Consider the following 26,959-nt stretch of genomic DNA (forward strand, 5'->3'; position numbering starts at 1 on the left):
AGTTTCCAAGGCCGAAGCATATGTGAGCAATCACCACCATCATCCCTTCGCCACCTCAGTCGTGTTTTCTCTCCACTGCCGCTTATTTCCATTGAAGGTGATGTCGCCGGAGATTCGTGTGTGCTCCATCAGTGCATGTGTGGAATGGATGATGGGAAAAGACATAGAAGAGCCTTCGCCACCACCGTGAGGTGGTGGCTCTCATCGCAAAACCACCTCTTGTTTCCGTTTCTTTCCATTTCCGTCATTGTTGCCTTGTCTAGTCACCACCAGCTACCATGGGAGTGGCCTTGAGTTCGTATGGGTGTGTTTCATCTCCAATGCTCGTGTATGCGGGTGGCTATTTGACTGTGAACCACTAGTAACCACCGCCACCACCACGAGGTGGTGGCTGACGACGTGAAATCACCTTCTGCCGCTGCCATTCACCACCAATTAAGTGGTTGGTTTCCCATTCCGAGAAAGAGTTGTGTTTTATGGGTGTGAAGCCGGAAAATCGTGGAAGACCGCCACTGCCACCACCGTGAGGTGGTGGCTACCGTCGTGTACCACCATGGGTGGGTGTTCTTTCGTGTGTGTGTGTGTGTGTATTTGTAATTAGATTAGGGTATGCGTGTGTTAATTAGATGAGCATTGTAATTGTAACAAAATGGAATAATGAGAAAGAACCCTAACCACCACCGTGAGGTGGTGGCTGCCGCCTCCTGCCACCACCGGCCGCCGTGCCGGGTGGCGGTGCGCTTTGCCTCTCGTGATAGATTCGTTTGGGGTGCTAGAAACCCTAATGGGCTCAAAGGAGCTCTAATGGGCCCAATGAAGCTTAATGGACTCTAATGGACCCAATAAAACCCATATGGGCTTAATAAGATTTTAGTGGGCTTATTAGGCCCAATAAAGCCCTAATTATCACAAAAGGCCAACAAATTGATAAGTGGGCTAATATTTGGATTGGAAAACCCTAATGCCAATAAAACCCTAACTTTAAGAATTATCCGGGTCACACACAAGAATTATTTAATAACCCGAGATATTAAATAATAAACTTTGGCAAAGATCAATCTAAGCGATAATGGACTTAATGGATTAAGTCCTTAATGGGTTAAGTAGGAAACTTAACCCTAATCATCATTTTATGTGAAACCCTAATTTCACCTAGGCTTATTTTTGGACCCTTCTATTGGGCCTTGATTATTGGGTTACTAATTTGTGACATCCCCAAAATCACGGCCAGAAAAGACCGATTTTGTTTATGCTTTATAAAAATCAGAGTACTTCATTTTATAAAAAGGTTGCGGAATTTGTTCCCAGAAAAACACGATAAATACGTTATTAAAACATTTTCGAAGAAACGTATTTTTATTCATCTTAAAACGTTTAGGATGTCATTGTTAATACAGAAACATAAGCATAAACAGAACTTACATTTATTTACACTAGTGATCTACATCTCTTTAAATCTCTCAGTGTAAAGTGACTTCATATCAACACCTGTGATATACATAAACTGAGTGGGTCAGGTTGGGAAACCTGGTGAGTACATAGGGTTTTCAATCCCACAATAATATAATTGTTATGTTTAATCATCAAACAATTAACCCCATTACCCATCCCCGTTATCTTCTTTACTCTTAAGGATTTAACCTAAGAGTCGTCTATCCTGCATTTGTTTATTCCGAAGTCCCTTACTTCCAGGGTTATAGGACTGGCACTAAATCCATAGCTGCCGATGTTAGTTCGTAAAGCACTAATTCCATAGCTGCTATATCCTACTCATCGGGTACTAAATCCATAGCTACCAGCGTTCAACAGGTACTAAGTCCATAGCTACCAATTCCTACAGGTACTAAATCCATAGCTACCAGTGTCTGACATGTACTAAGTCCATAGCTACCGGTGTTTGTCCCATAGGCACTAAGTATATAGTTGCCAATGTATACTCACGTCATCTTCTATCTCTCATCATCTATCTACCAATCATCATACCCCACATATTCATATACATAAAATACGTATACAGTTTAAATCCTTTAAAACATGTATAAAACGTTCATCCAACATAGACAACAAGTATTCAGATAATATGCACACATAGCACGTAGTTTATATTAAATACTTCATATCTATGTGTAAGATGAAAGGGACTATGCACTCACCTGATTAGGTGGTGATTCCGAACTCAGATAGCACTTCGTTATCTCAAAACAATTTTCCTCGACAAAACCTAGTATCAATACCACTAGGGTTTAGTTTTTAACGTTAACCACGACTAATTAATAGTCTAGCTATTATTACTATTATATAAGCGTTAAATAACACTCAATATAACTCATAATAATAGCCCAAATAATTATTTTAAGGTCCTAATAATGTTACTATAATTAAATAAAAGCTATATTAAATATAGTATAGGTATAACTCACTTACAATGGGTTTTTATTAAAAACCGGGCTTCGTTGGAGCAGCGTTTCCGAGCCGAAAGCTTTTCTTCTCGGAGCCGTCGGGCGCTCCGGGGCTTTCTTCTCGTGACAGGGAGGTTCCGTAGACTTGGGAGGGGTTTAGGGAGGCTAGAGAGAAGTTAGAGAGAGAAAGAGAGGCTTATGGTGTGAAGAAAATATGAGGAGTTCACCCTTGTATTTATAGGAGTTCTATAGTAAAGTTGCCTCTAAGCTTCGTCCGTAACTTTTGCATACGAGCTCCGTTTTTGTCTGTCTTTTTACCGTTGAGATCCTATTAATGAGATCTTAAACTTTCGTTTAGACCTCGTTAGCTAATTCTCGTTCTATCTCGGATTTACAAAACTGTATCGAATTCGTAGCGCTCGAAAAGTAGAGACTAAGCTTCGTCCATAACTTTCTCATACGAGTTCCGTTTTTGTCTGTCTTTTTACCGTTGAGTTCCTATTAATGAGATCTTCAACTACCATTTAGACCTCGTTGGCTAATTCTCATTCTATCTCGGATTTACAAAACTGTATCGAATTCGCCGCGCTCGAAAAGTAGGGACTAAGCTTCGTCCATATCTTTCGCATACAAGCTCTATTATTGATGTTCTTTATATCTACGTGTTGGTATTTACAAGTAATAAAACATTCATTTAGATCCCGTCGGCTAAAAATCGACGATCTAAAATTCAGATTTCGGGCTGTGCACTGCTAAGCTGAAACTTTGAAAAATCATAACCATAAATTCACTTTTTACGCTTCCCAGTGCCGTGCCGGTTTTGCCGTAAAACTTCGACGGGCCATAACTTCTTTGTTATAACTCAGATTTTGGCGTTCTTTATATGTACAGAAACCTTGTGACATATACTATAACTTGGTTAAAATTATTTATTCTAAATAATATTTTGCCGAAAAGTCGTTTTCGACCCATATTGCTTCTAAATTGACTTGCCCGGATCTACGGGCGTTACATAATTGGGCCATACAAGATCATGCAATTGGACTAAAATAATTTAATGGGCCTAGGGTAAAGCCCATGTAAGGGTTTGGGCCCAATTTGGAAAATTGGGCCATATTTTGGGCCTTTATGATTATGTGATATTGGGCCATTAGAATGTTGAATTTTGGACTGGACTATATGATTTGGCCTTATGGTAAGACCTTGTAAGGATTCCATATGCTGGGCTTTGATTTCCTAGTGGACTTTGGGCCTAAGGATTGAGCCTTGGGCTTGCATAAAGCCAACCTTGGGGTAATGTAGTAAGTATCCAAGTGAGTATTTATGATTATGTGTTGGGACCCAATTATTAATTGGGTGTTATTTTGCTGTTGACAGTTCGGGAATCTGTCATCTAGCAGATGGGGTGAAGTCTGCGGGACTTCAGCAATGTGGGGTTATGTCTACGGAACTTCAGCAGTGTGAGGTGAGTTACCTTCCAGTAATGGTGGGTCTAAGGCCACAATACCGACCCACCAGTAGGAGACGTACGATAGATGATTGTCTTTGTGATATCATCTAGGTTTGCTACTACCTGATATGTTATATGCTAGCATGATATGTTGTATGTGATAGTAGTCGAGTTCGGTTGTTAGGACCGCAGGGTAGTCAGACACCCCAGATACGTCTGACAATATGTGATGATATGTTTGCATGCTGACTTGTTATGTTATATGTGATAGAGGTAATAGGAGGGGACTAGTCCCCGAGTTCGGTTGTTAGGACCGAAGGGTAGTTCAGGCACCCCAGATATGTCTGATAGTATGTTTATGTTATGATATATGTGATAGTAGCAGTAGGGGGTGGAATAGTCCCCGAGGGTCGGTTGTTAGGACCGACGGGTAGGTCAGCACCCCAGAATGGCTTGACATGGGTAGGTCAGCACCCCATAATGGCTTGACACGGGTAGGTCAGCACCCCAGAATGGCTTGACACGGGTAGGTCAGCACCCCAAAATGGCTTGACACGGGTAGGTCGGGCACCCCAGAATTTCCCCGCAGTATGTATGCTATGTGATTGTATGGTATGTGGTATGATGGAGGAACTCACTAAGCTTTGTGCTTACGGTTTACAGTTTTGGTTTCAGGTACTCATTTTCAAAGGAAAGGAGCTGGCTTGATCGCAACGCATCACACTATGTTTTCCGCACATGAGATCTTCGGGATTACACTCTGATGTGGTGATATGATAATATGTTTTGGTTATTGACACTTTGGTTTTGACATGAGATATTAATATGAATGTTTTTATGCCGATGGTTTTATATAATAATGTATTTAAAAAAATGAAATTTTTGGCCTGTATTTTTGGGACGTTACACAGAGACCGCTGAAAAAAACAAAGACAAGAAGAACATAATAGAAGGGGAAATTTTAACAAAAGAAAACCCAAATTACTATAGCTAAGAACACACAATTTTAATATATATATATATATATATATATATATATATATATATATATATATCTTTACTATCTTATAAAAGAAATCTAATTATTTCTAAAAATAGATTGATTATAATAATAATATTTTTTAAGATGTCCAAATGATGAAGCTGATAGTACAAGTAACCATTAATAAAATAATATTAAATTTTAACCACATTTTGAATTCAAAAATTTATCATCAAATCTCCTTATATTTATCAGCAATTTGATATGGTTCCCTCAAATCCCGAATTCATTCAAATTTTGAACCATTTTACATATACTTAAATTTAGCATGTTGATTCAAATATCCCTCCAATCGCATATACCTCTTTATTCCTTCCTCTGCTATAAAACCCACCGTCCAGGAACAAAAAATGATTTCATATCCCAAATAACACCATAGTTTGATTATTTTGTCTTCGACATGTACTTTCTTTTGTAACATAACATTTTTGTAGAGGAAACATATCACCGAAAGAATTTACATTCCCCGCCGTTTTGCGCGGGTACACTGCTAGTATATATATATATATATATATATATATATATATATATATATATATATATATATATATATATATATATATATATATATAGAATCAAGATCAAATAAGAAGGAAATTTTTGGTATGAAGGTAAGAAGTTTTTTTTCTACATATTTTTTTCGCGAACAAACAAAATGAATCATTAGATGATTCATTTGTAAGATGATTCACAAGAAAAAATTCTCAAAAACACATCTCGATGATTCATTTATATAATGATTTTGTTGTTATTCACTAAAATTGTCATAAAAGCGAATTTTTTCTTAATTTACTTAAAAATGAATCATAAAGATGTTTTTTCGAGAATTTTTTCTTGTGAATCATCTTATAAATGAATCATCTAGTGATTCATTTTTTTTGTTCGTCAAAAAAATATGTCGAAAAATAAATTCTTACCTTCCTACCAAAAAAAATTTCTTACCGGATTATATATATATATATATATATATATATATATATATATATATATATATATATATATAATAATAATAATAATAATAATAATAATAATAAAATAAAAAATAATTAAAAACTGAAAAAAAAAAAAAAAGTTGAAAGAGAAAGAGATACTTATAGAAAACTCAATAAAAAATTATTTAAAAAGAATCACAAACACACTCGGAATATTGGTGGTGCGCCTACGGTCAACGCCCCTCTCGCACTGAAGATAAAGTTGTTATCCTCAAGAAACACAGAGTAATTGAAGGAGGGAGAATTTTTGCAGAAAGGTGATGGTAGGGACAGAAGTATAATCGACAACCGAAGAATTTTCTGAAACCTAACTGCACCGACTCCGTTGGCCGAGGGAATTCCGGCGACAGTTCAGCAGCCCTTGCTATTGAAACTGCAACAAGATTTGATACAACGAGTTCTTCTTGAGCAGGTGGTTTTTTCTACTATATTACGGTTTGAAGTCATTTGTGTTCGCGTTAATTGCTAAGAGAGAACACAAATGTTGTCACGGCTAGACGTTGAGGAGGATGGTTCCCTTCACAGTTCCGACTCGTCATCCAGACCGTCCAACTTACCACCTGTATCTACATCTAGTATCGACTGGTCATCCAGAACGTCCAATTTGCCACCTCTACCTACATCTAGTAAGGAGACCAGATCCTCGTCCCCAAAGGGACAACTAATTTGCCATCGATTTACAATTGCTCAGATTCGATCTGCCACCCAAGATGAAAAATATATGTATTTTTTTCATAAATCTAGTATGTTACTATGAAATGTACACAAGATGAAAAATAAGTCAAATTATAAGTACCTTAGTAACGTTATGTCCTTAAAACCCTCGTAATATATGCTTGCCAAAAAAAGCAAGTGAAGCTGACTTTCATATGTATATAATGTTAACCAAGTGTCCACTGGGACGATGTTTAGAATGAAGAGGATGGATGGATATGACATTAATACAATTTTTTTCATAAGATAAAAGAAAAACCCATATCAAACCTTGAATAGGCATCATTGGTCCTTGAGTTCAGCTTTCTGTCTTATTGCCCATCGGCATTTATCTACTTAAAGTACTTTCGCTTCTAGTCTTAGTTGGGGTGGGTATTTTTCTTCTGACTTACCACACTAACTAGTGCCTCCATATGTGTATATATAAAATTATGTATGTATGTTCTTTATCCATGTATCACTCTATTCTTGACATTCCTCGGTAATTCCTTGTTGATCTTTAGTATACTTTTCTTTGCAAACACATGCTAATATTGCTTTTCATTTCAGGGGGAAGCCACTTTAGCAAGGTCAGAAGGCTTTTGTCAGCTGCCAAATCCCTCCGGCATAAGGGATATCATGGTAACATATCCAAACCGTCCAATTTGCTACCTGTACCTACATCTAGTAAAGAGACCGGATCATCATCCCCAAAGGGAGAATGTTTCCATCAATTTACAATTGCTCAAATTCGATCCGCCACTCAAGACTTCAACGAAAGCATGGTCATAGGGAAAGGTGGATTCGGCAGTGTGTACAAAGGCACAATCAAGAGTGGAACAGGAATCATCGTGGCTCTTAAGCGGTGGAACCCTGTTTCTCATCAAGGTGCCACTGAGTTTCAGGCTGAAGTTGATTTGCTTCCTATGTTGCGACACCCTAACATAGTGTCTTTAATTGGATCTTGTACTGATCGTAAAGAGATGATTCTTGTTTACGAGTATATGTCCAATGGAAGCCTTGGAGAGCACCTACACAAGCATCGTACTCCATTATCTTGGTCGCAAAGACTCAACATATGTATTGATGCTGCACGTGCATTACACTACCTCCACAATGGGAGTAGTGGGAAAGAGGTCATATACAACAATGTGAAGAGCGCTGATATCTTGTTAGATAACCAATGGGCAGCCAAACTCACAGACTTTGGATTATCTAAAATAATCCCCACCGATAACTGGTCTACCCATGTTACTACGCAAGTTGCAGGCACATTTGGGTATATCGATCCAGAGTTTTATACAACAGGCAGACTAAGCAAGAAGTCTGATGTGTATTCCTTTGGAGTTGTTCTATTGGAAGTGTTATGCAGGAGGCGTGCAACCGATCGGAATCTTGATGAGGAACAACGGGGATTGGTGAGATGGGCTCAACACTGTATAAGAACAGGGAAAGTAGAGCAGATCATTGATCCAGATTTGAGGGGGCAGATTTCGCTTAGGTGCTTAAATGATTATGCAAGAATAGTGAAATGCTGTTTGCGTGAACATCAAGAGCCACGTATTACAATGGCTGAGGTTCTCTTTGGTCTTGAGTCTATAATGGCATTACATGAGAGAACTGATAATTCAATTCCCCAAATGGGTATAACTACATCTGATTGGAGCTTGCAGAAGCATTTCTTTTCCTATGGAGAGAACTCTGGTAAATGCATACTTTTTCTATATTGTCTCCTTGTATATGAATGCATTAATTTACCGTTGCTTCATCAATTTGTGTGTATACATGTGGTTTTTAGTAAATTTAGCATGTTACCATGAAATACATAGAGAATTAAGCACAAGTAAAACTATAGGTCCTTTAGTTATGTCATATCCTTCTAAAAGTCCTCTCAATGTATACTTGCCAAAAAATGTTAGAATGTATATATTTTATATATTAGGTTAGGCCCAGTTAGCCCATCGGCACGTACGATTTTTCTATCCGCATCTCTCCCTCCCTCCCTCTCTCTCTCTCTATCTATCTATATATATATATATATATATATATATATATATATATATATTCTTGTATCTATTCATTGTATTGTACAGTAATATAATATTGACAAATTTTCACAAATGGTCCTAATGATTTTCAATTTTTCCCTAAAATAGTCCTTATTAGACCTTTTTTGCATAGATAATCCTTATGGAGCAAACCTTGCACACAAATGGTCCTTATCACTAACTTTGCTAACAAATTTTGTTAAGTGCTTGTGAAATGACGAGAATCACTTTGTTTTTATTTTCTTTATCCACTAAGAGGACTTTTCATACATTCTTGTATTCCTTGTACATCATTATCCGGCCCTTTTAACTCTTCAATTGCTTCTTCCGCTTGTTCAATGTCATGTACTTCTCTATTTAGAACAAAATTATTCTCAATTACCACTTCTGTTATCCTCGCCATAATTCCTGTTATAAAAAACTGCAAAGAAATTGTATTCAACAATATCTTTCATCTTAAACCGGTGCATTGCTATCTAAAGAATCAAATTAACTAATTTGTACTAACTTTGTGAGATAAATGCATACAAGAGAAGTTGGTGATATGAGCTATTAAATTATTTCAACGACTCTATTAAATATTTGTGTCATATTTGGGTTGATTTCTAGTGAAAAGAAGGAAAGTAAAAGAATGATGATAGCATTTACATTCTATGAGCTTACTTAAGCACTATGTATCATCTAACTTGCCTCAAGTGCTTGTGTGTGTGTGTGTGTATATATATATATATATATATATATATATATATATATATATATATATATATATATATATATATGCTCATATGTGGATGAACATCTATTGTGCGGACATGTGTGGGCAGTGATATTCTGTGAATGACTAAGAGAATAAGTTGTTTGGTGATGTGAATATGTTCAACCATAATAAATATTGTCATTATCATGCATTTTCATTAATTAAATCATCTATAAGGGTAATATGGATTTTTTTTCTTTTTATGATTCTCATTCTGTCAGAATGTGTTTTTGAAGATTAAATATAATTTGTAAGAATAAGAATGAGTGAATAATGGCAATAGTTATGTGACATTGAACGTATTCACATTACCTTTTTTTTTTTGAAACGGAAAACGAATTAAGCGGAAGCCTACTCGCAATATTTTAGCAAGCACCCTGGGTTCGAGGCTTCGAGCTCCTTTACAGGGTAAACCCAGCCCGCATAGGGATTTCCAGGGAAAAGTTCCCTCACATGGGGCACCACAAGAGGTAGTTTAAGGGAATTGAACTCCCAACCTCACGCCCCACATATGTATAAAACCCGGTGCATCAACCCAGCTAGGTTGGATATCATTTGCTTCACATTACCTAACAACCTATTCTCTAAGTCATTTTCACTGAATGACACTGTCCACACATTTGCATAATAGATGCAATCCACATTTGAACCTATATATATATATATATATATATATATATATATATATATATATATATATATATATATATATATATGTGTGTGTGTGTGTGTGTGTGTGTGTGTACACACGTACATACATACATACATACATACATACATACATACATACAGACATACATACATACATACATACATACATACATACATACATACATACATCACCCTATTCTGTTTTCCCTGATGATTCCATGTTGATGTTTAGTATGTTGGCCATGTAACTGTTCTTTAGTATAGTTCTCTTTGCAAAAAGATGCTAATATTGCTTTTTCAGGAGGAAGCTACTTTAAAAAGGACATTGAGCTTTTGTCTGCCAAATCCGACCAGCATGAGGGTGATTATGGTGACATGCCAGAAAAGGATGTGGATGTTATATCTGAAAATTCATATGAGCGCCTTGAAATAAGTTCACAGCAAAGCATCAGGTACTCTAGTGACGAGTTTGATCCAACTAGTGAGCCAAACCATGAAGTCATTGATGAAGACCAAACAAAATCCTTGTATGGATTGATGCAATTGGAGTATATACAACGAGCTGATGCCTTGATGAGGATGAAGGACTTTTTACACCTCATCTGGTTTTACCATGTGAAAATAGAAGCAGAGGTCAACTTTAGGTCTCTTTTAGACAATTTTTCCTCATTAGATGAGTACATAAGAAAGTCACTGGACTCTCCCAGGGATGGAAGCTACCTGATAGAGATTCAAACACTTCTTCAAGACATTGAAGAACATTTAGATGATGCTCATTTTGATATGGTGGCCTATTTACCAGAAGACAACAGTTTCGGGTCTGTAGGAATTGAAAATTTAGCAACAGGAGTCAACTCTGGGCGAGTTTCTATTGCAAGTTTTTGGTCAGGTATACCAGAAGTCCATGCTAGTGTAGTTGCTTCAGCTGCCCACAGAGCTGTAAGTTGTATCAAGGATTTGAATGTCAAGAAGCTTGGTATTTCTGGAAATGGTTCTCAGGAAGTAGTAGAAACATTGAAGGATATGCCAGAGTTAAGAAGCGCGTTTGATATGGTCTTGTGTGTATCACGTCATAACATCAAAGAGCTTGTGAATGACATAGAAGAAGAGATATATCTGTGGAGGAAAAGAAGCTCAGAATCTGACAATGAAACAATTGTTGTGGAAAAGTACCTGAACTGTTTGTTGTTTGTAGATTGCAGTGATCATTCAATCGATTTGCATGGACTTGAGTTCAAATTGTCCAAATGGTTTGAAACTGTTCAGATAGTGATGACAAGTGGATCAGAAAATGCTTATTTCCCCGTGGATATAGAGATCAAAGTTGAGGATCATCTTCTACCCTGGATATTATTCTCTACAAATGTTGACCTAGAAACAGTGAGCAAGTACACTAGCATTCAAGAAATGGCAACACGCTTAATTGAAAAGTGTCATGGCCATTTACTCGCCATCATTTTACTTGCAAGGGCTTTGAGAGGTGTGGTTCAAGTTGGTGTTTGGGAATTTGCATTACAGGAATTAGCCTCACAAAAAGAGCCTTCTTCATCATCACAGTTGGGTATCACAAGTGATATCATGGTGAGGGTGTTAAGATTCATTTGGTCTCGCATGGAAAGCTTGTCTCAAAGGTGCATTATACAATTTGCAACACGCTACATAGGAACAGAGTTTGATAAATTTTTATTGATAAGGAGTTGGATTAGAGATGGGTTGGTAAAAACTGAACAGGAAGGAGAAAATGTCTTTGAAGACCTCATACGTTCCTTCCTTCTAGAACAAGTCGGGAATAATTGTGTTAGAATGAGAGATGAGACTCGAGTTGTTTTAGTTGCTGAATTTGTACCTCGTGCATATCGACTTTATCTTAAGCAAGATGGTTCAGAATCAAACAGAATGCCAAACGTTGAAGAGTGGGATGCGAGGGAAATCCACTTAAGTAATAACATAATATCCGAGCTTCCAGATAACCCCAACTGCCCAATTCTTGTAAATTTGTTTTTACACTTTAATCAAGATCTCATTGATATTCCCATTACATTCTTTGATAATATGCCTAGCCTCCAAGTTCTAGATTTGTCAAGCACGAGCATAAAATGTTTGCCATCTTCCATTTCCAAGTTAACAACTCTTGGAAAATTATTCATAAGAGACTGTGACCTTTTGATGGAACTACCACCTGAAATTGGAGCCCTTAAGAATCTCAAGGTATTTGATTCAGAAGGAACACAGCTTGTATGCTTACCAGAGCAATTTGGGTCGCTAACCAAGTTGGAATGCTTGAAGTTTTCTTTGTATAGCTTTCAAGACAAGTCCAAAGCAAGCAACCAAAGTATGCAAATAATTCATGTAGCAGTTTTGTCAAAACTGATAAGGTTAAAGGAACTAAGCATTTGTGTGGATTTTTATGGTGAATGGTGGGAGGATGAGGTCAAACTTATCATTGGCATTTTGTCTAAGTTTTGGGACTTGGAATCTTTGAGACTATATTTCCCTACCATAGAACTGCTGGAGATGTTTATGGAGACACTGAACTGGAGAGGGGTCCCTCTTTACCAACATTTGTCGAATTTTGGTTTCGTTGTTGGTCACCTGCAACAACGTCTCATATCGCGTGTCCCACATGACCTTCATAAGACCTTTGCAAAACTGCCAAAGTGCCTGACATATACAAATGGCAATGGGGACACAAAAGTGATTGCCAGGGTTCTAGAACATGCTAATTCTCTTTTCATAGATCGCCACTGGACTGTCCAGTCCTTGTCTGCCTTTGGGCTGGCGGAGATGGAGAAGCTGAAATTCTGCCTGTTGTCGGAATGCAATGGGATGCTGCAGATTGTCAATGGACGCCATTTAGAAGATTTTTTCGTAAGACCAGTTCTTGGATCATTACAACATCTCTCAATTCATTACATGAAGAGTCTCCTTTGCATCTGGAATGGCCCAATTCATAGTCGGTGTCTGTCCAATCTAAAAACCTTGGCGATGCATTCATGCCCTGAGCTGAGGACCATTTTTACGCAGGGGTTGCTTGAAAGCCTCACTTGCTTAGAGTCTCTTATCGTTGAAGACTGTACTATGATCAATAGCCTTGTTAGTTTGGGATCCTACAACTCTACATCAACTCGTTATCTTCCAAGCTTGAAAAAGATATCACTTCTACACCTCCCTGAATTGGTTAGCATCTCTCGTGGTATAAGTATTGCCCCACGATTGGTAAGTCTGGTCGTTTATGATTGCCCAAAACTAGAGAAACTATCCTACATGAAAGCATTTGATAATGATATCAAGGAAATTAAAGGAGAGAATGAATGGTGGGATGCATTGAAATGGTGTGAACCGGAGTGGACCCGTGGTCGACCTAACTATCTGGCTAATGTTTTCATCCCACTTGGAACAAATGGTGACATTATGGATGAACTAGCTGATGCTGTGAACATTCTCCCGCATTTGAGTGATTAGCCTTTTTCTTTTAAACACAGGTGAAGTTTCCTATCTTGATATCTTAATCAAAATCAATTGATCTCATAAACATTATCATTTTTTATCATCTGAAACTTGAAAGCATATCAATTCACCACTACCGAACGGGGTATAAGGGATTCTAATATGTATTGAAATAATAGTATGATTTCTTTTAATGTGTGTTAGGTATTGGGGAGCTTACTAGGAAGCAGAAAGAAACAGTGCAAGTGGACACACACCCATGTGAATTTAAAAACAAAGTGTGTGTTAAAAGGTGTTTGTTTGGGTGTGATTTACATATGCCAAAACTTGCTAGAATGAAAGTATTTTATTTTTGGTGATCTAGTGATGAGGGAGAGGGCAAAGTTTAACTTCATATAGTAGACACTTGGAAAGCGTTGAAGGCGAAGCAAATCAACACTTTTGTATATCTTTTTGTAGCAGTGAAACTATTTATATATGTTACACCCAATTGTTAGAAAATGTGATAGCTTTTTTATAAGTTGTACAGACTTTTGTTTCGTAGTATATGATGTATTTTTCAAGAAGAATTTGTATATTGTTGGTTACTTGATTATAGTTTGTTTGTAGTCTCTGAAAGCATTATGTGATACAGTGTGAATGCATCTTAGGTAAGTGAAACTATATATATATATATATATATATATATATATATATATATATATATATATATATATATATATATATATATATATTACAGGTGATGTTTATAACTTTCAAACATTTACAATGAGAATGCAATCATATTTACAAAAATTACACTTCCTTATAGCATGATACACTATCTGGCTACTATATATTGATAGGGTAATGCCACAGTTGACTGCTTTGCTATACATGAACATATGTGATACCAAAGATGTTTCCCTGAGCAGATTTATTATCTAGACTCAGACTTTAACAAAACCAGCTTCTTAAGCTACAGAAATATCTACCACAATCACCAAAACTTACGAACTACTAACTCAAGAATCATGTAACAATCAATAAAACTTCATGTAAAACAAATTCGATTAGGCTGAGACTGAAGGAAAACCTCCTTATAGTTTACACAATGGACACATACATGTATCATTCTCTTTATTGCAGAAAAACAAGAAATTTCTCAGATAAAATCTATACATGGTTTACATGATAATAAGCAAAAACTTCCACCGATGGAGAAGTAAAATCAAACAAACATGTAACAAGTAACAACATATGTAGGCGTGTGGTAACGGATTTTATAAAAGCAAATACATATTAATATGTGCTACAACAACATAACCTATAATCCCATTGGAATGGTAAAGGTAACATGTGATACAATTATTCCAATGCGCTGCAGCCACTAGAGTAGTTGCCACATCATCAATAAATTGGCATTTGCATTTTCTTGATCTCTTCAGCTGTTAAAACATAAAGCAATAGTTACACCTTCTCAAACCATTCTGGCTACATATTCTAACAGATTTGTCTTATTTTTACACAATTTTTTGTTTGGTGCCTATACTATTGACTAAAACAACTTAACAACTTTTCGTTGTTGCATTGGCACATTATGTTTTGCCTGGTACTTCTGGCCAAAAAAGAAACTGCCATAAATTACCCAATTTTCCTTGTTAAAATAATGTTGCTTTTAGGGCTCATTAGGGATAAATGTTTAGGAAAATGGGCATGTAGGATCGGAACATCACACATAAGTAGAGAGGTGATTAACATTTACAAGGTGTATAGTTGCTAAATAATTAGAATGGCCAACAATATTACAATGCCAAAAGGAAAATTACTTTTCCCTGTTTTTACAAAGATAATTAATTAACATGAGTTGAAATAAACTATATGATGTGAGATATATCTTGAAAAAAAATCCTTTTTATTGTCAAAACCCCTTAAAATACATACAATTGACAATCCATGTTTGCTATATATGTTTGTTGCTCAGTAAAATACAACTAGTACTCTAAAGATTTTATTAAGGATAAATGGCCTCTTACCTCAAGGTGCAATAGCGTTGAAATTGTTCTTTAACATCCTTGTCATTTTCTAAAGCTTCCCACCAACTTTTCTCTGTTTCGATGGATTTCAGCTTTGCAGCACCATCTTTTCGAAAAGGTAATCTTTTCAATTCGGGACACCCAAGAATCTTAAGTCTCTCCAAAGAAGGCCACTCAAATGAGTTACTTACCAGTATGCTTGTAAGTTGAGGCATATCAACAAGTATTAGTTTCTTTAGATTTGGAAGCACCGGAGAAACAACATTTACAGGCCCACTGAATATTTCTTTCATCTCAGAGCACCCTTTGACTTCTAGATGACGAATCTCAGGAAGTTGTAGAATTACACCATATGTACATACCCATGTCAACATGGGACAGTTACTTAAAATCAAAGTTTTCAAGTTATTTAGACCTTGCATTGGACCTTCTGAGATGTTCTTCAAAAATGGCAAATTGATCATGTGTAATTGCTCCAAATTGTTTAATATCAAGCTACCTCCCGTGTTACCATCCACTATGGTCCTCATCTTGTTGCAACCTTTGATAACACAACTACGGATTTTGTTCATGTTTGCAGGAGTGAAGTTGGATAAGTGCTCAAGTTCATTATGATTCACCAATTCAATTGCAACATCATTACCAAGTACTTGTGAGATTGTGTTATTGCTAACTTCTCCATTGAACTTGAAATATGGCATGAACTTCATAATGTGAGGAGGCGATGAGATATCACAACCTATAAAAATTTGGCAGTTTTTGAGTTTAGAGCTTTCTACCTTGTCGATGTACTTTTGAAGAAGTTTTTCGTTAGGAAAGTTGATCTTCCAACTACCGCCTATAGCTTTGATGAGATCTACCACCTTGTTAGGAGAACAAAATTGAAGAAGTGAAAGATTTGTTAACGTAACAACATTGACAATCAAACCATATAAAAGTTTCTCTAGCCCTTCCTCAACATCAATTACCAATTCTTTAAGCTTAGGAATCTTGGAGATTACTTTGATGTCTTCAGCTGCTTCTTGAACAGGAGAGCTACTTGATGAGCTAGTGAAAGATACCAACAGACGCCTTAGACAGATCAATCTCTCGACTTGAGGTGGTATGTTCGCTAATCCGCTGCCACGGGTATCGAGCACTTCGAGTTTTTGAAGATTTCCAATATCATGAGGAAGCTCAACTAAGGCCACACACTTTTGCAGATAGAGAACTTTCAAGGTGACTAGGTTCAAAACAGAGCTTGGTAATGATGAAATTCTCGTATCATATAAGTCAAGGACACGAAGACCTTGCATATGATTAAAGAATGCTCGTGGAATGACTTCCAAATTAGGATTTTTCTGCAAAAATAGCGTCGAAAGCTTTGGACAATCTGGTTCGTCAGGTAATGCATTCATTTTACTATCAACAAGTGAGATCCATCTCTTGTTTTTCCAACATTCCACATCCAAGGGATTCTTCAATGCTTCACCAAATTTTACTAGATTTTCTTGGTCTTCGTTAGTTGACAAATTATATAATGCGGCTAGGCGAATCAATTTGTGCATCCTAATACACTGTTGAGTATTTTCTTCAACCAATGAGAGCATCTTAAGATAATCCAATATGTCACGTCCACTAACACGTGTTCCTTCCACATCATCAACTGTGTCGAGAAGTTCGTCTGCTGCCCAATTGTCTAGTAGGCAATCCTTTTGAATGTCACTATCTTCCGGATACAATGCACTATAAAAGAAGCATTTCTTTTGGACAACTTTCAAGGAATCAAAAAAACATGCCAATAACTTGTATATTTCTTGCATGGTATCATCTCCTTTTTCTGGCCACTTTCTCAAGTTTATTAAACCGTCATGCCAACTCTCTTCGGTCTCCTTCACTCTAAACACACCTGCTGCTACCTTTATCATGAGTGGATGATAACCACACCAATTGACTATAAGAGGCATTAGACGTTTAATGTTGGAGTTTTCTGCAAGATGTGGTCGATCCAATACACTTTTGAACATATCCAATGCTTCCTTTCTGTTTAATGTTGCAACATTCGTTTGTCTCGTTGCAATTGAGGAGCAAACATGTCGTAACCTAGTTGTAAATACTATTTTGCTACCATTCTCGCTTATAGGAATTCCAATCTTATCCAGACTCAGATCTTCCTTAACATCATCAAGAAGTAGCAAGTACTTGATGTTTATCAACTCTTCTCTTATTCTAGAAGCAATTAGGTCAATGGTAGTGGTAACCCCGATATTTAGTTTCAATCTTTGGATAATAACTTGTTGAATTTGGTCGATGCCTCTGTTCTCGATGCTTCCTTCTCTTGATACCGTTACCCAGATTACTATATCAAACATTTCAGCAACCTTGACATGGTTATTCAAATTCTCCATTATCGTTGTTTTCCCACTCCCAATAAGTCCATGGATTCTAATGCCTCTAACCCTTTTGTCACATAACCAACCCAATGTTTGTTCTAATGGTTGTTGGAGAGTTGGTATATTTGTAATTTTTGAAGTTATCATCTCCACGACACATGCAGGTTTTTTGTCAACCAAAACATCTACCAAATGTGTATCTTCTTCCATAAGAGCAAAGACCCTTGCAGCAGTCTTCCTCATCTTCTTAGTGAAGCTAGAACGTGAACCGATAGAAAACCAAGATGACTTTTTCCTTTCCTTTGTATATTTGGCTTTTAAATCATCCACTTCTTTTGCAACCAAATTTACTCTGTGATTCCAGTTGGTGTAAGCATTGGAAGGTGTCATTGTTGTCTTGTGCCTTTGAACCATGTCCTCATGATCATCCCTTTTCGCAATGAGGGTTTGCATTGCATCATCCAAAGCTCCATGTATTTCGTCCATATCTTTTGATAATGCAATTGTTTGCTTAAGTGGCTCCCATAATGCTGTCTTACCTTGGATAATTGCTGCTGCCACACCAGCACCAGCTGCTATTGCTTCAGCCATAAGTAGAAGTAAACCCTAGAAAACAAAAAGAAAAAAAGCTAGTGAGTGTGAAAGTATATTATAGTAGGAAATATGGAGCTTTAAATACATAACATCTATCGGTAAGAGTATCACAAGCAGATGGTATGTCTTTGATTTGTCTCGTCACATTAATCCCATATTTTGGGGTAATTACCATACAGGTTTCTTCTCAGGTGTCTATCAAGCATCAACTAATCATATTTTGATTTAAAGAACAAATTTATATATGCAAAGACACTATATGTCATTTAGTTTATATCACACAATTGTATAGGAGAAAGAGTAAACGAACAATTGTCCTTGCACAAGTTTTTACAAGTTTGTGCTCAAATCATGCATGAGATACTTGTACAATGGTAAGAAAAACTACTTATATAGTATCATCAGATTTTCTTCTTTTATGCTTATGTTCACGTTTCCCTCCAAATTAACTGCCAAAATGCTAGTCAAATAACTGATCCATGTCATATTTGACTTGGCTGTATCAAGTCAACAGTGAATCCAAAAGAGGTCACACAGCTGTGTTAACTTTAATGCTTAAACTCACAAAATTATGTCAATCTGACATTATGATCAAACAACATGGTTGTGTTAGAATCACCCAATTATTTGGCATTGTCCTGTTAATGTGTCAGAAAGCCAACTGGGTAAAAACATACACAAGGTAATACAAAAAAAAAAAAATAGGTATAGCAAATGTTCAACATATCATTAATGTTCTGCTGAATGCTTTCAGTTTTGATTGAAAATGCACACAATTTGTACTTGTACGTGTCACCTACTATCAATTAAATCCACAGGAAATAGTTCAAGCCATGTTTTACAACCCAAATTGATGATTGCGGTTGAATTTTTATGTAATTTACCATCAATTTTCGCATAGCATATACTTACAATGGATTGCAATCGAGAAAATTCGATCAAATATTCAAGTATTCACACTGTCATCGGCACCAAACAGAAAAATTCCTTCTAAAATTGCAATCATAACTACTACAATCAACGAAGTAGATGAAGAGTTAACGATGTGTAGTTACTGCACGTATATCGGTGAAGTTGAAGTTTGAGTTTACTTAGATTACCTTGAAGTCCTGAGTAACTTTAGAGTTACAAGCACTCGATTGCTGGATTTCTTCAGTTCAAATATTTAGCACAAAAGAGCTTCGATTAGATTCACAGCCACATACTTCATTCGTTAGCCGTTGACCTGTGCGAATAGAAGAACAAAGTCTTCGGATAACGATAAACTATTTTCCTGTTTTCTTAGAGAGGGGAGAGAGGATTGGGAAATAAAATGAGTAGGAATGGCCGACGTTTTAATTTGGGCATATAAACTAAATTAATCATATTTTCATTTATTTTTAAAAAAATATATATCTTTTTTTTTTTTTTTTTTTTTTTTTTTTTTTTTTTTTTTTTTTTTTTCCTGAAACTAACCAACTATTTTTAAACTGGCCATTTCGGAGTAGCTAAAATCTGGTCAAACTCATTAATAAGGTCCGGTTTAAGAAAAATCGGGAGCAAGCCTAACTCCCGTTTCATTTTCGGGATCGGGGTCGAAAGTAGCTATTTCCGTCCCGTAATTTTGCCCGCAGAGGGGGGGGGGGGGGGGATTCATTTTTAATCATCCTTTTTACTTTTAATTTTTTGAAAAAGTTAAAAATTGCTATAAAAGTTGTTTGATAAATTGAAAAAATCTTTTAAAATAAACTTTTAATCAAGAATGAAAAGCTGGCTTGACAAAAGATAAGAATTCTTATCTTTTTGTGACTTTTAGCTTTTATCCTTTAAAAGTCATAAACGGCAAGTCAAACAAATTTTAAACACCATCTTTTAAAAAAAATCTTTTATAAAAATGAGTTTTATGTTTAAAAAGCAATCCCAAAAATATATATATATATAAAAAAATTTTAGGGTTTTGCAACTTCACTCCACTTCCTGTAATCCGAAACGGCCACCAACTCCCAATTTCCTCCCGTCGTTATTTGCAATGTTTTAAAAACCGGTTTTTTAGTTGAACCGGTATGATTACCGGTTTCTAAATCAACTTATTTAACCGATTCGATCACTGAGTAAACTGGTTTCTATAATTTTCATATATTTTTTTGTATTTTCATACACATATATACATACACAAATCAAGAATTTGATTTACACAAGTTCAAACATTACAATACACATGAAAATAAGTTGTAGATCAATCTACGTACATTAAAATAACTCATAACCATAAGTTTTACATCATCCACGTGCATTAAAAAAAATAAAGTCGTAGATGAATATAAACACATCATAAAACTTCATAACATTTATCATGCGTTTTTATTCAGAAAAATTTTAATAAATGTGAAAAAAAAACTACAAAAGGTTTCAATTTCATGTGTTTTTATTCAATTTAACCAGTTTAATTGAACCGGTTCAACCGAATTTTTGTAAAAAGCGATCGGTTCAGTCCGGTTCAGAAATAGACATAAAACCGGTGATAGTTGAACTGTTCTCTTCCCTGATTCCTGGTCCAACCGGTTCAAATCGGTTTTTAAAACATTGGTTATTTGACTTCGTCTTCACGGTCGTAGATTCACAGTTCAATAACTTCACAAATCACACCTCCTCTCTAGCCTCTAGCAATCGAACTATGACAATAGTCTAAGACGCGAGACCTCGAACGGAACGACGACAAGAGAGTACAACTCGATTTCGTCTGCCGTCTTCCGTCTACACCATCTGCCCCCCTTCCGCCAGTCGCGACGACCAACCTTCTTCCACCAGCGCTTGTCAACCATTCTTCCAACCTCCGACGATAAGCACTTAATTTTTGTTTGAAATCAGATTGGTTATGCTTTTTAAAGAAATATTAGATTGGTCATCTCTTAGTTTTGATTATCTTGTAGTATACATTTCATCTTAAATGTCAATGGCAATACAAATGTTCACATTAAAATTTGCTAAAAGTTGTTTGGTAAATTGAAAAAATCTTTTAAAATAAACTTTTAATCAAGAATGAAAAGCTGGTTCGACAAAAGATAAGAATTCCTATCTTTTTGTGACTTTTAGCTTTTATCCCTTAAAAATCATAAACGGCAAGTCAAACAAATTTTAAACATCATCTTTTAAAAAAAATCTTTTATAAAAACTTCTTTTATAAAAATGAGTTTTATGTTTAAAAAGCAATCCCAAAAATATATATATATATAAAAAACTTTTAGGGTTTTGCAACTTCACTCCACTTCCTGTAATCCGAAACGGCCACCAACTCCCAATTTCCTCCCGTCGTTATTTGCAATGTTTTAAAAACCGGTTTTTTAGTTGAACCGGTATGATTACCGGTTTCTAGTTCAACTTATTTAACCGGTTCGACCACTGAGTAAACTGGTTTCTATAATTTTCATATTTTTTTTGTATTTTCATACACATATATACATACGCAAATCAAGAATTTGATGTACACAAGTTCAAACATTAAAATACACATGAAAATAAGTTGTAGATCAATCTACGTACATTAAAATAACTCATAACCATAAGTTTTACATCATCCACGTGCATTAAAAAAAATAAAGTCGTAGATGAATATAAACACATCATAAAACTTCATAACATTTATCATGCGTTTTTATTTAGAAAAATTTTAATAAATGTGAAAAAAAAAAACTACAAAAGGTTTCAATTTCATGTGTTTTTATTCAATTTAACCAGTTTAATTGAACCGGTTCAACCGAATTTTCGTAAAAACCGGTCGGTTCAGTCCGGTTCAGAAATAGACATAAAACTGGTGATAGTTGAACTGTTCTCTTCCCTGATTCCTGGTCCAACCGGTTCAAACCGGTTTTTAAAACATTGCTTATTTGACTTCGTCTTCACGGTCGTAGATTCACAGTTCAATAACTTCACAAATCACACCTCCTCTCTAGCCTCTAGCAATCGAACTATGACAATAGTCTAAGACGCGAAACCACGAACGGAACGACGACAAGAGAGTACAACTCGATTTCGTCTGCCGTCTTCCGTCTACACCATCTGCCTCCTTCCGCCAGTCGCGACGATTAACCTTCTTCCACCAGCGCTTGTCAACCATTCTTCCAACTCCGACGATAAGCACTCAATTTTTGTTTGAAATCAAATTGGTTATGCTTTTTTAAAGAAATATTAGATTGGTCATCTCTTAGTTTTGATTATCCTGTAGTATACATTTCATCTTAAATGTCAATGGCAATACAAATGTTCACATTAAAAATTGCTAAAAGTTGTTTGGTAAATTGAAAAAATCTTTTAAAATAAACTTTTAATCAAGAATGAAAAGCTGGCTGGACAAAAGATAAGAATTCCTATCTTTTTGTGACTTTTAGCTTTTATCCCTTAAAAGTCATAAACGGCAAGTCAAACAAATTTTAAACACCATCTTTTAAAAAAAATCTTTTATAAAAACTTCTTTTATAAAAATGAGTTTTATGTTTAAAAAGCAATCCCAAAAATATATATAAAAAACTTTTAGGGTTTTGCAACTTCACTCCACTTCCTGTAATCCGAAACGGCCACCAACTCCCAATTTCCTCCCGTCGTTATTTGCAATGTTTTAAAAACCGGTTTTTTAGTTGAACCGGTATGATTACCGGTTTCTAGTTCAACTTATTTAACCGGTTCGACCACTGAGTAAACTGGTTTCTATAATTTTCATATTTTTTTTGTATTTTCATACACATATATACATACGCAAATCAAGAATTTGATGTACACAAGTTCAAACATTAAAATACACATGAAAATAAGTTGTAGATCAATCTACGTACATTAAAATAACTCATAACCATAAGTTTTACATCATCCACGTGCATTAAAAAAAATAAAGTCGTAGATGAATATAAACACATCATAAAACTTCATAACATTTATCATGCATTTTTATTCAGAAAAATTTTAATAAATGTGAAAAAAAAAAACTACAAAAGGTTTCAATTTCATGTGTTTTTATTCAATTTAATCAGTTTAATTGAACCGGTTCAACCGAATTTTCGTAAAAACCGATCGGTTCAGTCCGGTTCAGAAATAGACATAAAACCGGTGATAGTTGAACTGTTCTCTTCCCTGATTCCTGGTCCAACCGGTTCAAACCGGTTTTTAAAACATTGCTTATTTGACTTCGTCTTCACGGTCGTAGATTCACAGTTCAATAACTTCACAAATCACACCTCCTCTCTAGCCTCTAGCAATCGAACTATGACAATAGTCTAAGACGCGAGACCACGAACGGAACGACGACAAGAGAGTACAACTCGATTTCGTCTGCCGTCTTCCGTCTACACCATCTGCCTCCCTCCGCCAGTCGCGACGACTAACCTTCTTCCACCAGCGCTTGTCAACCATTCTTCCAACTCCGACGATAAGCACTCAATTTTTGTTTGAAATCAAATTGGTTATGCTTTTTTAAAGAAATATTAGATTGGTCATCTCTTAGTTTTGATTATCCTGTAGTATACATTTCATCTTAAATGTCAATGGCAATACAAATGTTCATATTAAAAATTGCTAAAAGTTGTTTGGTAAATTGAAAAAATCTTTTAAAATAAACTTTTAGTCAAGAATGAAAAACTGGCTGGAGAAAAGATAAGAATTCCTATCTTTTTGTGACTTTTAGCTTTTATCCCTTAAAAGTCATAAACGGCAAGTCAAACAAATTTTAAACACCATCTTTTAAAAAAAAATCTTTTATAAAAACTTCTTTTATAAAAATGAGTTTTATGTTTAAAAAGCAATCCCAAAAATATATATATAAAAAACTTTTAGGGTTTTGCAACTTCACTCCACTTCCTATAATCCGAAACGGCCACCAACTCCCAATTTCCTCCCGTTGTTATTTGCAATGTTTTAAAAACCGGTTTTTTAGTTGAACCGATATGATTACCGGTTTCTAGTTCAACTTATTTAACCGGTTCGACCACTGAGTAAACTGGTTTCTATAATTTTCATATTTTTTGTATTTTCATACACATATATACATACACAAATCAAGAATTTGATGTACACAAGTTCAAACATTAAAATACACATGAAAATAAGTTGTAGATCAATCTACGTACATTAAAATAACTCATAACCATAAGTTTTACATCATCCATGTGCATTAAAAAAAAATAAAGTCGTAGATGAATATAAACACATCATAAAACTTCATAACATTTATCATGTGTTTTTATTCAGAAAAATTTTAATAAATGTGAAAAAAAAAAACTACAAAGGTTTAAATTTCATGTGTTTTTATTCAGTTTAACCAGTTTAATTGAACCGGTTCAACCGAATTTTTGTAAAAACCGGTCGGTTCAGTCCGGTTCAAAAATAGACATAAAACCGGTGATAGTTGAACTGTTCTCTTCCCTGATTCATGGTCCAACCAGAAATAGACATAAAACCGGTCGGTTCAGTCCAGTTTTTGTCCGACTTTATGGGTCCCTCAATTAGGATACGACCTGTTCTTTTAGTCCTTGTCAATCTGTAATAGCCGGTTCACCATGCGACAATGACCATTTATACCAAAAAAAAAAACTCACATTGTACCCCTATAAAGCCAAAAAAATAAGTTCAGGGATCAAATGCTTATACCACAAGATCAAAGAAACAAACTACTAAATTTCACTTAATTAGATGAAGAAACATGTCTATTGATGTCAGGATCTTTCAAAATTCCTACTCCAACAGCTCATTTTATTTCTGAAACTGAGGGTTTCTCTTCATTTTCTCATTTTCAGGTTTTTTCTTCTCGCAAATCACTTTGATCTTGTGGCATAAGCATTTGATCCCCGAATTTATTTTTTTTGGCTTTATAGGGGCAGAATGTGATTTTTTTGGTCTAATGGTTTCTGTCGCATGTTGAATCGGCTATTACAGGTTGGCAGTGACTAAAAGAGTAGGTCGTATCCTAGTTTAGGTACACATAAAGCCCGAAAAAAAACTTTAGAGACTGAATTGACCAACCCTAGAAACTTCGTAGGGCATTTGTGTCATTTCCCCTTTTGTAAAATCCAAAAAAATTACGACCTAACATTTGAAGCTATTCTTTATTTTCAACAATGAATTCCATGAAACCAGTTAATTTTAGATATTAATCTACTTAGATTTTATGTCCATATGTTCAATCTTATTGTTAACAAGTTTTTAGCGTAAATACCCATAGAAATACACTCTACATATTAAGAAATATATGGAATGCTATGATTTGCTTACAAAATGCGAATAACTTTAATGGAATATAACAAATTGGCCAAGAAATATATGGAATGCTATGATTTGCTTACAAAATGCGAAGAACTTTTTTGGAATATAATGTAACATCCCACAAATCATGACCAAAATTTTCATTTTTGGTCTGGGACTTGGCGAATTGAAGGCCCAACTCGTCGAGTAGAAGCGGATTTGATACGGGATTTAAATGATGTACTCGTCGAGTCGGCTTCCAGACTCGACGGGTAGACTCTAACTAGACAAAACCCTAATCTAAGGGTTTGCACCTTATTTAAGCATCTCATCCAGCCACCCTTCGTCCCTATTGCTTCTAGAAACCCCCCATAACAAACCCTAACCGTTATGTAAAGAGCTAAGGCATTTGTGGTGCTTTTTGGTGATTTTGATCACAAGGAAGAAGGAAGGGCCTAGAGGGATCCAGAGAAGACCAAGGGAGTTCAAGTTTGTGCATCATTTGCAGTTCCCAGAAGGTATAAAGTAAATACCTTGCTTGTTCATTTCCTAGATCCCTTTTTGGGGAGATTTAGGGATTTTATAAGCCATTCTTGGTAACCAACCATGATTGCAAGCATGGTTGGGGGTTGAGGCTTCGAATCTAGGTCCATGAAGGAGTTACAAGGCAGAAAAGGGTTGCTTTTGCACCCATGGAAGCCACCATGCAACTTAAGAGTCTCTTTTAGAGCCTTTTAGGGTCAAAGTCCCATGCATGCACGTAAAGTTCGTAACTTTACATGCTAGATCGAGTTTAGGGACCTAGATCTATCTTTTGGACAAGAGTTGTACACCATAAATCGAAGAAATAGACTTGGACATTATCGACTCAACGAGTCGTTCTTGGGACTCGGCGAGTCCGAGGTTAGGCTCCCCTTTTCTGTTATGATTCAAAGAGACCCAGTTGAGTGTCAGAAAGGTTTTAGAGGGTCCAGGGGAGTGACCCAAACGTATTGAGATAAGCCATAGTCCTGGAGTTCATAGGACTCGGCGAATGCATGAGCCGACTCGGCGAGTCCAACGCAATCTCCCAACTCTTGAAGATGAAATCGACTAGTTGTTCATACAACTGGGCGAGTCGAGGACAGGACTTGCTCATAGGATGGAGATGAAATCGACGAGTTGTTCATACAACTCGGAGAGTCGGATGAAGGTTCATTCGGGTTTGTTTTAGAGGTAGAACCTGTCGAGTCGTTGCCAAACTCGATGAGTAGAGGCATGAAGAAGGACAAATGAAAGGATAGGGACTCGACGAGT

At 35.9% G+C, this 26,959-nt stretch overlaps 2 protein-coding genes across 4 annotated transcripts; one reads left to right on the forward strand and one right to left on the reverse strand.

Moving 5' to 3' along the window:
- Positions 1 to 6,027: 6,027 nt before the first annotated feature.
- LOC145014609 (uncharacterized) lies at positions 6,028 to 14,090 on the forward strand. 2 transcript variants are annotated; one of them, XM_078973023.1, is made up of 4 exons: positions 6,028 to 6,509; positions 7,147 to 8,280; positions 10,334 to 13,514; positions 13,684 to 14,090. In XM_078973023.1, exons 1-3 carry the CDS (start codon positions 6,365 to 6,367, stop codon positions 13,492 to 13,494), a joined length of 4,440 nt encoding a protein of 1,479 aa, XP_078829149.1. In that variant the 5' UTR covers positions 6,028 to 6,364; the 3' UTR covers positions 13,495 to 13,514; positions 13,684 to 14,090. The 2 variants fall into 2 exon arrangements, with proteins under 2 accessions (XP_078829149.1, XP_078829150.1); XM_078973024.1 differs by having other exon boundaries at positions 6,028 to 6,295.
- Positions 14,091 to 14,511: 421 nt separating this feature from the next.
- LOC145014900 (disease resistance protein RPS2-like) lies at positions 14,512 to 19,768 on the reverse strand. Of its 2 annotated transcripts, XM_078973339.1 has the most exons (4): positions 19,561 to 19,768; positions 19,373 to 19,471; positions 15,495 to 18,472; positions 14,512 to 14,906 (listed from the first exon to the last, which is right to left on the reverse strand). In XM_078973339.1, exons 3-4 carry the CDS (start codon positions 18,455 to 18,457, stop codon positions 14,903 to 14,905), a joined length of 2,967 nt encoding a protein of 988 aa, XP_078829465.1. In that variant the 5' UTR covers positions 18,458 to 18,472; positions 19,373 to 19,471; positions 19,561 to 19,768; the 3' UTR covers positions 14,512 to 14,902. The 2 variants fall into 2 exon arrangements, with proteins under 2 accessions (XP_078829465.1, XP_078829464.1); XM_078973338.1 differs by lacking the exon at positions 19,373 to 19,471.
- Positions 19,769 to 26,959: the final 7,191 nt, after the last annotated feature.

The sequence above is a fragment of the Lactuca saligna genome, chromosome 9 (assembly GCF_052625555.1).
Source record: "Lactuca saligna cultivar CGN05327 chromosome 9, ASM5262555v1, whole genome shotgun sequence".
In the NCBI taxonomy this organism is placed as follows: domain Eukaryota; kingdom Viridiplantae; phylum Streptophyta; class Magnoliopsida; order Asterales; family Asteraceae; genus Lactuca; species Lactuca saligna.

What these genes read in the sequence shown, in the direction of transcription:
- LOC145014900 (XM_078973338.1), bottom strand. Translation starts at nt 18,457, where the DNA reads ATGGCTGAAGCAATAGCAGCTGGTGCTGGTGTGGCAGCAGCAATTATC.
- LOC145014609 (XM_078973023.1), top strand. Translation starts at nt 6,365, where the DNA reads ATGTTGTCACGGCTAGACGTTGAGGAGGATGGTTCCCTTCACAGTTCC. An exon ending in GCCACCTCTACCTACATCTA is followed by an intron (nt 6,510 to 7,146) that starts GTAAGGAGACCA and finishes TTTTCATTTCAG; the next exon opens with GGGGAAGCCACTTTAGCAAG. An exon ending in TTCCTATGGAGAGAACTCTG is followed by an intron (nt 8,281 to 10,333) that starts GTAAATGCATAC and finishes TTGCTTTTTCAG; the next exon opens with GAGGAAGCTACTTTAAAAAG.